This window comes from Oppia nitens, unplaced genomic scaffold (genome assembly GCF_028296485.1).
Source record: "Oppia nitens isolate AA-2021 unplaced genomic scaffold, nextdenovo-longstitch-racon4-pilon3 scaffold2_pilon_pilon_pilon, whole genome shotgun sequence".
NCBI classification, from domain to species: Eukaryota; Metazoa; Arthropoda; class Arachnida; order Sarcoptiformes; family Oppiidae; genus Oppia; species Oppia nitens.
In genome coordinates, this window is record NW_026533210.1 from 2,199,442 (window position 1) to 2,212,133 (window position 12,692).

The 12,692-nt window shown below is 29.2% G+C and overlaps 2 protein-coding genes across 2 annotated transcripts; both read left to right on the plus strand.

The window, feature by feature from the left end:
* The first annotated feature begins 568 nt into the window (after positions 1-568).
* Positions 569-5,470, plus strand: LOC128955553 (uncharacterized). The gene is made up of 11 exons (XM_054301227.1): positions 569-650; positions 767-944; positions 1,074-1,493; positions 1,589-2,072; positions 2,149-2,491; positions 3,513-3,635; positions 3,820-3,997; positions 4,117-4,461; positions 4,538-4,678; positions 4,751-5,024; positions 5,103-5,470. The coding sequence occupies exons 1-11, from the start codon at positions 616-618 to the stop codon at positions 5,468-5,470; spliced, it is 2,889 nt and encodes a 962-aa protein (XP_054157202.1). The 5' UTR covers positions 569-615.
* Positions 5,471-6,757: 1,287 nt separating this feature from the next.
* LOC128955554 (cytochrome P450 3A9-like) lies at positions 6,758-8,824 on the plus strand. Its single transcript, XM_054301228.1, has 6 exons — positions 6,758-6,819; positions 6,893-7,042; positions 7,167-7,344; positions 7,468-7,812; positions 7,894-8,389; positions 8,472-8,824. The coding sequence occupies exons 1-6, from the start codon at positions 6,758-6,760 to the stop codon at positions 8,822-8,824; spliced, it is 1,584 nt and encodes a 527-aa protein (XP_054157203.1).
* The last annotated feature ends 3,868 nt before the right edge of the window (positions 8,825-12,692 follow it).

Sequence of the window (12,692 nt, forward strand, 5' to 3'; positions counted from 1 at the left end):
TTTAGTAATTTTAAATACCACCACGTAATCAAATACTTATTTAAAGTATTTAAAACTTAGTATTTAAAAAAATTAATTATTAGAAATGTAAAATTTTTTTGTTTTGGTTCAACATTCACTATTATAATACAGTACAACATTATAATAAATATAGTTTATTTAATTTAGTATACAGTATATACTGCATTTTAATACTTTAATATAATTTTTATTAATAAATATAATATTAAATTATTAAAAAATAATCTCATTTTAAGTTTATATAATTTATAAAGTTCAAATTTTTTTTAAAAATATGTCATCTATTAATACAATAAACTACTTTTATTGCCTACTAATTGCATTTATTTCAATACTAGTTATCATCTATTAGTAAGTATTTTGCTGTAATATTAATTAATTACTTGATTCAGAAATTAGTTAATAATATTTGAATTCAGTACTTATTTTTTATTTATTAAAATTTACATTTATTATACCAACAAAAAAAAACATTTCAGTTATTTGACCAGAAATTTTAATTACTGGAAAATTAGAGGAATTGATGGCCCGAAACCCCTCATATTTTTTGGTACATTTTATCAATCGTTTTTTAAGCCCAGTCCTAGAGTAGCTATGGATAACCATCAAAAATATGGCAAAATTTACGGGTCAGTTGTTGTGATTAAAAAATTAATTTAAAATATTTTCAACTACCAAACAAAATATATATATTTTAAAACAAATATTTTATATATTGATATTTTTTATAAATATTTTATTTCAGTCTATTTGTTGGCAGCAAACCAGTGCTCTGTATGTCTGATCCGGATGTCATCAAAAATATATTGATTAAAGATTTTCATTGTTTTGTCGATCACTTTGACTTTACATCCGGTGATCCAATTAATGACAGATCGCTGTTCATTCTTAAAGGCGATGACTGGCGACAAATGCGAGCCATTGTTTAGTGATATTTATTACTTATTTATATAAATATATATTAAACTAATCTTAATTGCTATTTGTTTGATGACATGATTTAAATTTTTTCAATATTTTTTTTATTATTAATATAAACAATAAACAAATAGATTAGTCCAACATTTTCTTCGGGCAAAATGCGTGCAATGCATCCATTGATCATTGATTGTGTTAATCGTTTGGAGACCTATTTAGACACAAAGTTAGATAACAGTTATAGTAGTAGTAGTAGTAGTAGTAGTAGTAGTAGTAGTAGTAGTAGTACTGGTAAACCTGTAGTGGAAGTGGAGCTCAAGAAGTTGATGTCCAATCTGACAATGGATGTGATAGCTTCGTGTGTATTCTCTACCCGTATCGACACATATAGCGATCAGAAGGGCAACAATTTCATGATAAATGCTGAATACTTTTTTAAGCCAAGTCCCAGATTTTTACTATCGATTATAATCAACGCAACGGTTCCCAAGTCTATCAAATGGATCCGATTTTCATCATTTAGTAAATCGGTTACCAATTTCTTTAGCGATGCTGTATGTTATATAACACTTTAACTTATGATTAACTAATGTAAAAAAATATTATTATTATTATTAATACTAATATATTTTTCTTAATTTAATATCAGATCCAAACTATAATTAGTCAGCGAAACAGCAATAAAAATGTCAAATATAGAGATTATTTACAACTTATGATTGACGCCAAACATCGACCCGAAGATACAACAAAGTCAGACAAAGTTGAACAAAATGACAGTATTTTTGATACCACACAGTCATCTGATCCGTCATCGCATGTCTTGTCGACCAATAAGCCAAAGATGACAATCACTGATACAGATATAGTGTCCACTTCTATATTATTTTTTGCCGCCGGTTACGAAACAACGGCAACAATACTATCATTTCTATTGTATTTGTTGGCATTGAATGAAAATTGTCAGCAAAAACTGTACGAAGAAGTGAATGGTCAGACAGTGAAGAATGAAACCAATAGTTACGATAATCTAACAAAACTGTCATATCTTGAGGCCTGTATTGCGGAAACACTTAGACTTTATACACCAGTTTCGCTATTAGGAAGAACAGCCTCAGAGGACTATACCATAGGTTTGTTTAATTTTTTTATATATATAAAAAATCTACAATTGATTGAAAAATATTGAAGTTTTTATTTTTTCTTTAGAAAGCATAGGTATTACTATACCGAAAGGTATGCAAATTAATTTGGATGTCGTAAGCAATCATCACAATCCCGACTACTATCCCGAACCCGATCGTTGGAATCCCGAACGGTTTATGCCCTACAATCGGGATAAGTTAGTTCCCTATACTTATATGCCGTTTGGTTTGGGTCCCAGAAATTGTGTGGGAATGAGGTTTGCATTGATGGAAATGAAGACAGCCATCGTTTATCTGATCACAAAATATAGATTTGTTAAGACATTGAATACTAAGCCATTGACCAGAGATATGATGAAAAAACTTTCACCAATTGTTAATTACGGCGATCTTTATGTTGGAATCGAGTTGAGAGACAGAAACAACAGTAGAGATTAAGTTAAAAAATTTTGTCGAATAAAACATTTTTTGAAAATTTATTAAATAAAAAAAATAAAATAAAAAATAATTTATCAAACTGTCTATTAATATAACAAATTTTAATTAAGAATAATTAATAAATAATACATTTGTAGTTACACTGAACTTAAATTTAAATAAATAAATCGTATGCTTATAATTTGATTATTGAAATCATTTATTTAATACTATATAAATATATATTCAGGTATATATATATATATATATATATCACACATAAAACATCCTTAAGTTATGAAATGAATATGAAAGCTATGATAATATAACAACATTTTTAAATTAATAACCATTGATAAAACTTGAATATATTGAATAAAATATCATACATTACACATACACACACTGTACAGTACAAACCAGTCATAAGTACAGTATCTATTGATATTTTTTAAAGCCCAATAAAAATATCAACAATAATCAACAAATTACTACTACATATAGATACTCATCATAATAATGATAACGAGAGAGAGAGAGAGAGAGAGAGAGAGAGAGAGAGAGAGAGAGAGAGATTTGTACAGAATATTCATTGAATAAAATAGTTCGTGTCGTACCTAATGTACTGAATAACTATTAAAACACAAATGTTTAGTATATATAAACACACCGTATGTTTACATTTGAAACAACACATTAACTGACAATTCATAGTTAAAATAGTTGACTATAAGTTTTGTAATTAAAATCTTATTTTTGTGTCTTTTAAGTTAAGCTAATTTAATGTTTTAAAGTAATTATTTTTTTCCATTTGTTGTCTAAAAATTAATTATTAATTATTTTTTTTATATACTGTATAAACTTAAATATGTTTGTTATAAGTTTTACTACATTAGCTGTTATAACAGCAGCGTTGATTGCATTATATTTATATGTTTTATATTATTTAATTACTATATATAAAAAAAATAACCTATAATAATAATGTAAATTAATTTTTTTACCACTAAGTTATTTGACCAAAAATTTTAACTACTGGTCATCCCATGGCGTAAACGGTCCGAAACCGGTCGTATTGTTTGGCAATATTTGGGAGTTGTTTGTCAAACGATTTCAACTGATAGAAGAGGACCGGTTAGCTAAATATGGATCTATCTATGGGTTAGTTATTATTATTATTAATTTTTTAACACTAAAATCAGTGAATTTGTATTCAACAGAGTAGTATAATTATAATTATTATAAATATACTTTTTTTTTAAATATTACAGTGGTTTCATATTTTTTTTAACAATAATATAATTTTTCGTAATTACAGCACATATACGGGTAAAAATCCAGTACTGAATGTGGCCGATCCCGAGCTCATCAAAAACATTATGGTTAAAGATTTTCACATTTTTGTCAATCGTCAAGACTCGGGATCAGTTGATGAAGTATTAGATCATTCATTGCTTGGCGTTCGCGATGACGAATGGAAAAGACAGCGATCTATTGTAAGACACTATCTATTAATATAGATATTATCAAACAAATCAAACCAAAACTATTGAGATTTAGTTAACTAATTGTATGTCAAACACCTGAATATGTGTCCATCACTTTTCATTTTTAGGTGTCGCCATCATTCACGACCGGAAAGTTAAGAAAAATGATGACACTGGGCGACCATTGCATCGAAAGTGTCGACCGAGTATTATATAAGGTGGCCACTGATGGTAATGAAATCGAGTTAAAGAATCTGATGGGTAATTATACAATGGATGGTATAGCCAGCTGTGCTTTTGCCACCAAAACCGACACCCATAACGACCCGAACAATCCGTTTGTTTTGAACGCAAATATAGTGGTATCGGGCAGTAAATGGCGGACTTTATTGTTCGCAATCGCCGGTCCAATCATGCGTTTCTTCAACATATCTGCCATAAATCCTTCGGTTCACAACTTCTTTATTGATGCCGTAAGTCTTGTTGTCGTTTTTTTTTCGTGTCCAGTAATATTGATAATTAAGTTTTCTTTGATTAAAAAAATAACAGATCAAAGAGATTATCAAACAAAGAAAAGAGGATACGAAAAGTGATCGCAAACGCTATGACTTTCTTCAGCTGATGATTGACGCCAACAAAAATGTAGACATGAATGATGACAATAGCAGTGCCAATGATAAGCTTATGGATGCTGAAGCACATCACGGCCTGGAAGATAATAGCCGATTGTTGAAGAACAGAGACAAACTGGAAATCAAAGAGATTGATATATTAGCCACAAGTTTTGTTTTCTTATTGGCCGGTTATGAGACAACGGCTACATTGTTGGCTCATTTGGTCTATTTGTTGGCTATTAATCCGGAAGCTCAGCGCAAATTGGTCGACGAAATCCGCGGTCATTGTGACGCCAACGGCCATATTGATTACGAGACAATTATACGGTTGCCCTATTTGGACGCCTGTATATCGGAAGCACTACGAATGTATAGCCCGGCTCCGCAAACAGGTCGGGTGCCCTCTCAAGACTACAAATTAGGTAATGTATTCATATCGATAGTGTGCTTTCAAATTAGATTCAAATTGAATTTTTAAAATAAATGTCTCATTCAAATTTAAACAGCCAATACGGGAATCACAGTAGAAAAGGGTATAACAATAATCATACCGATTCACGCTCTACATCACTGTCCCGACTACTTTCCGGAACCGAAACAGTACCGACCGGAACGCTTCCTACCGGAAAATCGTGATAAAATCATACCCTACACCTATCTGCCGTTTGGTGCCGGTCCACGAAATTGTGTGGGTATGCGTTTTGCGCTTATGGAGGCCAAGGCTATAGTTGCCCGGGTGCTCATAAAATATGAATTTCTACGAACAGCTAATACCAAAGTTCCCTTAAAATACGTACAAAAGTCAATGTTTGCCGTACCCTCTGATTTTACGGTAGGCGTACAGTACAGGCAAACGGTTAGGACATAAAAATAACGATTTATTATTGTAAAAATTGACTTAATTTTATTATTATTTATAAGTTATTATAAGCTATAACTATAATAATACCCATTTGTATCATTTTAATTATTGTATGATTTATATAGTTTTTATGTTTATAATTATATTTGTATTATAAAATAATAGTGAATACATTTAAATATTAAATTAAATAAAACAATATTTTACTCAAAATAAAAGATAAACATTATTTTTTTTATTAAATACTAAGACATTATTAATCAGACATATGATTACCAAAAAAATTGTTTTATTTTTAATTATAACGATCTTAACGTTTGGAGTTTTATATAGCTTATATAATTTATTGAAATTTTATGTAATAAAATAAGTTTAGAAAAATATATTTATTAAAATCTTTTTACAATAAAATACTAATTTTTTAATTAAGAAATAAAAACTTTCTATAAAAAAATTTGCGAATTAACAAAACAAAAATTGAACTATACATTGAATTTAAAAAGTTACCATGGATATCGTTATGAATAATATTGATCACTTTTTTTCATCTAAAAAGTTAAATTATATAATTGAAATATTATCAATTAACAATTTTATTTATATATAAATTATTTATAACCATTGATAACTTTTAAAATTACGTTTGCTCTGATAATAATTATTGTAATTAATAATAATTGCAGTTATTTAAGCCTTAAACTATATGAAAATTGCACTATTGTTTAGTATAACAACATTTATTGTATAATAATTATTTAAATAAACTATTATTCATTTGACTATTTAAAAAAAAACATTACACATAAGATATGTAACATAACAGTGCAAAAAAAATTGTATGATATTATTATCCAGTTTGAAGTCCGATCCAAGATAATGATATTAATAATAAACAACAACAACCAGTACTTTAACTGTTAAAATAGTAGTCATAATAATCATAACGAGAGAGAGAGAGAGAGAGAGAGAGAGAGAGAGAGAGAGAGAGAGAGAGAGAGAGCAGAATATTCATTGAATAAAATAGTTCGTGTCGTACCTAATGTACTGAATAACTATTAAAACACAAATGTTTAGTATATAAACACACCGTATGTTTGCATTTGAAACAACACATTAACTGACAATTCATAGTCAAAATAGTTGACTATAAGTTTAAATGATTAAAAACTTTTTTTATATATCTTTTAAGTTAAACTAATTAAATTTTTAAAAGTTTAAACTATTTTTTATCCATTTGTTTTGTTAAATTAATTATTAATTTATTTATTTTATATACTGTACAAACACTTAAAAATGTTTGTTATAAGTTTTACTACATTAGCTGTCATAACAGCAGCGTTGACTGCATTTTATTAGTATGTATTGTATTATTGAAAATAATTAATTAATTTGTCAATAATATTAATTGATTTTTAACATCCGATAAAGTTATTTAACCAAAAATTTTAACTACTGGTCATCCCGTGGCGTCAAAGGTCCGAAACCGGTCGTATTGTTTGGCAATATTTGGGAGATGTTTGTCAAACGATTTCAATTGCTAGAAGAGGACCGGTTAGCTAAATATGGACCTATCTATGGGTTAGATATTTTATTTTACTTTTTTGTTGTATATATGATAAATCAATCATTTTAGAGATAAATAATAGAAAAACTTATAATTTCATATTTATTAAAATAATAATATTATTTTTCAATTAAACAGTACATATATGGGCACAAAAGCGGTGTTGAATGTGGCCGATCCCGAACTAATCAAAAACATTATGGTTAAAGATTTTCATATATTTATCAATCGTCAAAACATGAGATCAGATGATGAAGTATTAGATCACTCGCTGCTTATGGTTAGGGATGACGAATGGAAAAGACAGCGATCTATTGTAAGACACTATCTATTAATATAGATATTATCAAACAAATCAAACCAAAACTATTGAGATTTAGTTTACTATAATTGTATGTTCCGTAACACCCGACTATGTGTCCATTACTTTTTATTTTAGGTTTCGCCATCATTTACGACCGGAAAGTTAAGAAAAATGATGACATTAGTCGAGCATTGTATCGATAGTGTCGACCGGGTATTAGATAAGGTGGCCACTGATGGTAATGAAATAGAGATGAAGGGACTGATGGGCAACTATACCATGGATGGTATAGCCAGCTGTGCTTTTGCCACCAAAACCGACACCCATAACGACCCGAACAATCCGTTTGTTGTCAACGCAAATATATTGGCGGCTGGAAGTAAATGGCGTACTCTTTTGGCGAGTATTGCCGGTCCAGTTAAGCGGTTCTTCAAAATATCGGCCATAAATCCTTCTGTACATAACTTTTTTGTTAAAGCCGTAAGTCTTGTTGTTTTTATTTTCAGAAATGCAATGATATTAAAGTTAATTATTTTTTGTTGAATATAATGTAAAAATCAGATCAAAGAGATAATCAAACAAAGAAAACAGGATCAAAGTGGTGGCAAATACTACGACTTTCTTCAGCTAATGATTGACGCACAGAGTAATGTTGATGATAACAGTGCGGGAAATGATGACAATAGCAGTGCCAATGATAAGCTTATGGATGCTGAAGCACATCACGGTCTGGAAGACAATAGCCGATTGTTGAAAAACAGAGACAAACTGGACATCAAAGAAGTGGATATCGTGGGCACGAGTTTTGTTTTCTTATTGGCCGGTTATGAAACAACGGCTACACTGTTAGCTCATTTGATCTATTTGTTGGCCATTAATCCGGAAGCTCAACTAAAATTGGTCGATGAAATCCGCGGTCATTGTGACGCCAACGGTCATATTGACTACGAGACAATTATACGTTTACCCTATTTGGATGCCTGTATATCGGAAGCACTGCGTATGTATGGCCCGGCACCGATAACAAGTCGGGTGCCCTCTCAGGACTACAAATTAGGTAATGTATTCATATCGATAATGTGCTTTCAAATTAGATAAATTGTAATTTTAAAATAATTGTCTCATTCAATTAAAAACAGGCAATACGGGAATTACAGTAGAAAAGGGTACAACAATAATGATACCGATTCACGCTCTACATCACTGTCCCGACTACTTTCCGGAACCGAAACAGTACCGACCGGAGCGTTTCCTCCCGGAAAATCGTGATAAAATCATACCCTACACCTATTTGCCGTTTGGTGCCGGTCCACGAAATTGTGTGGGTATGCGTTTTGCGCTTATGGAGGCCAAGGCTGTAGTCGCCCGGATGGTCATAAAGTATGAGTTTATACGAACAGCCAATACTAAAGTTCCCTTACAGTACGTAAGTAAGTCATCAATTCCCCGACCGTCCGATTTTACGGTAGGCGTACACTACAGAAGCCGTTAGGATAAACAAAATAATATATATTTATTAGTTATTTTTAATTTATTATTATTAATGATTTATGAATTGGATAAGTAGTTGTATTGTAATTAGACTATACTGTAGTGTATTTTAAAAATACTGTATTTACTAATAGCTATATTAGCAATGATTGTATGATTTATATATATTTTTTAAATGTTTATATATTTAATATTATTTATATCAAATTGTAATAATATAACAATTTTAATACAATATACTAATTTTAAATGTTTTTTTAATAATACAAATAATATACAAAGTTTTTATACAAAAATAATAATTACATTAAATAATGTGATATTTTATTGTAAATAATAATAAATAAAAACTTTTTAATTTAAATTCTGTGATTTTGTTTTTGCTATTAATTTAACTCATAATTGTTGAATATATATAAATATTGAATAATTTATTTTTATCGAAAATTATATTTGAATCTTATATTTTAAATAATAATTAGGTCATAAATTTTAAAAACATATTTGTTTTAAAACACTTTTTTATTATTATAACTATATATATATATATCTTAATGTTTTCAAATTACATGATATTCAGACAGATCTATATCTTCTCCAAAACGTTGGATTACTTGAATAAAGTTTACTATTAGAGAGCAGTTGTCGTCGTCGGTGATCCTCTTCTTTGTCTTTAATGTATTGCAATTGAAATCTTTGTTTCCAGTTAATCAACTGCTGATGACTGCTACCATTGACAGTATTGACAATATTGACACTTTTGGCTGTTGTATTGACGGATAAGTCGATACCAAAATTTTTACCAAATAACGACCTCCACAGCTGATCTTCGAGACAAATACGATGCCAGCGACTACTTGTTTGCGACAATTGAATCAATGATGGATATGACAGATATTGGATGACTTTGAGACACAGTTCTTCGGGTAATTCATTGATAGTTATGGACAACAGATCGACGAGTTTGTCTACAAACTCGTGTTTGAATCGCTTGATCGCCGATTGTCTCGTCTCTTGCATCCAATTAAGTCTAATGTTTGGCTGTTGTTCATTGAGTTCATTGATAATAGCCGTACAATGTATTGAAAAAGACATCAGAGGAATGACTATCAATTGTATGCAAACATATTGATCACCGAAACGACGACTTTTGTATTGATAATGGCATTCAATTCTGTCGTTGTTTATAATAGTATTACTGATTGTTGGCTGACATTCAAAGCCATTTGCTGTCATCAATGGCAGCAACTCTTCAAACAGGATGTCTACCAATGGATAGTTATGTTTCTCTAAATTATCTGTCATATCCTATCATTGTTTTTATTTAATCCTATTTTTTAAATATTAATCGCGAGTTATTTATTATAATTGACCAATAATTTATAAGTTATTCAACGTTTTTGTTTTTGTTATATTAGACTGTAATTTCAGTTTATTTATATATATTTCTCGTGAATTAACTGTAAATTATTAAATCTTATAACGAGATTCGTAAAACACAAACTACAAAATAAACATAAATTCATAATTATTTCAGCAAAAAAAAATTTAATAAATTAAAACCAAATTAAAACCAATTTAACATTATTTGTATACAATCATTAATAAATCAATAGCAACTAATCATTATTTAGTTTTTTTACATATCAATAATTATTCACATAGTATAAAACATTTATTTTAATAATTTAAAATAAATAAAACTTAAATAAAAATTAATTCAATAAATAAAATAATAGCAATATAATGTATTTTTTATACAATTAACAATAAATTTATTATAATTTAACATTAATAATTATTTTAATAATAACTAATTAATCATTGAATTTACAATTTAAATTATATAATGAATGATATGTTAGAATATTTGCAATACTAATAGATAAATAAAAATTTAATATAAAAAAATTGTTTCAAAAACTATTAATTTTGTTGTTGTTGGAAAAACATTGAAACAATAACAACATTTTTATGGTTAATGCTTTACCGACGATGACTTTGGTTGGACAGACTTTGGTTGTTGTCCTCCACTAACAGGTGATTGTTGTTGTTTTTGTGGTACGAAAACAACTGTCTGGCCAACACTCTTAGGCGACACCGGTAACTGTCCGCCACCAGTTGATTGAACTGATAGTTGTTGTGGTGGGGGTAGAAGCTGTTGCGGTTGTTGTTGTTGTAATGGCACTGTCTGTTGAACACCCGGTTGACTGATACCATATATCTGAATGGGTTGCGGCTGATGATGACGATGATGACGACGACTACTAGTTGTACGATCGAAGACATCATCCAAACCACGACATAGAAGATACAGACAGACACAGCAACAGACACAACAACAGACTAATACTACGAATATGACTATTAGACTAATAATTATTATTTTATTCACTCTTTCTTCCATTTCTTTGTCTTCAATTACAATCGTTTTTGAACTGTCCTCAGAAAATACATAAACATTAATTCATTGATTGATTGATTAATTGTTTTGTTTGAATTAGTTTTCATAATAAATTAAATAATTTAATTTAAACGAAACAGTAAGCTGTATGTTAATACCTGACCGATGCAATCATTTCAATGATAATAATAATAATCATTGCGACCATCGAAGCCAATGGACGGCATCGTTGACTGATATAATTGGTGGTCATGTCTTAAGCCGTTATTATTATTATTTTGTTTCAAAAATAACAACCCGACTATGATTTGTGTTTTAAAAAAAATAGTATTTTATTTAATTATATTTTTTAATTTTTTCTCGTGATTTAACTGTAAATTATAAAATTCTTAAAACACAAAACACAAAATAAACATAAATTCATAATTATTTCAGCAAAAAATTAATAAATTAAAACCAATTTAACATTATTTGTATACAATCATTGATAAATCAATAGCAACTAATCATTATTTAGTTTTTTTACATAATTATTCACATAGTATAAAAACATTTATTTTAATAATTTAAAATAAATAAAAATTAAATAAAAATTAATTCAATAAATAAAATACTATCAATGTAATATATTTTTTTATACAATTGACAATAAATTTATTATAATTTAACATTAATAATTAATTTAATAATAACTAATTAATCATTGAATATACAATTTAAATTATATAATGAATGATATGTTAGAATATTTGCAATACTAATAGATAAATAAAAAATTTAGTATAAAAAAATTGTTTCAAAAACTATTATTTTTTTTGTTGTTGGAAAAACAGTGAAACAATAACAACATTTTTATGGTTAATGTTTAGCCGACGGTGACTTTGGTTGGACAACAACAACAACAGGTGGTACCTGTTGTTGCTGTTGTCCTCCACTAACAGGTGATTGTTGTTGATTTTGTGGTACAAAAACAACTGACTGGCCAGTACTCCTAGGCGACACCGGTAACTGTCCGCCACCACCACCAGCTGATTTAACTGGTAGTTGTTGTGGTGGGGGTAGAAGCTGTTGCGGTTGTTGTTGTTGTTGTTGTTGTAATGGCACTGTCTGTTGAACACCCGGTTGACTGATACCATATATCTGAATGGGTTGCGGCTGATGATGACGATGACGACGACTACTAGTTGTACGATCGAAAACATCATCCAAACCACTACATAGAAGATACAGACAGACACAGCAACAGACACAACAACAGACACAACAACAGACACAACAACAGACTAATACTACTAATATGATTATTAGATTAACAATTATATAATTTTTCACTTTTTCTCCCAACTCGTCGTTACCTGTTTTGTCTGTTGTCGTCGTTGTGTGTAAACTGTCCTCAGAAAACAAATAAACAATCATTTCAATGATGATGATAATAATCAATGTCACCATCGAAGCCAATGGACGG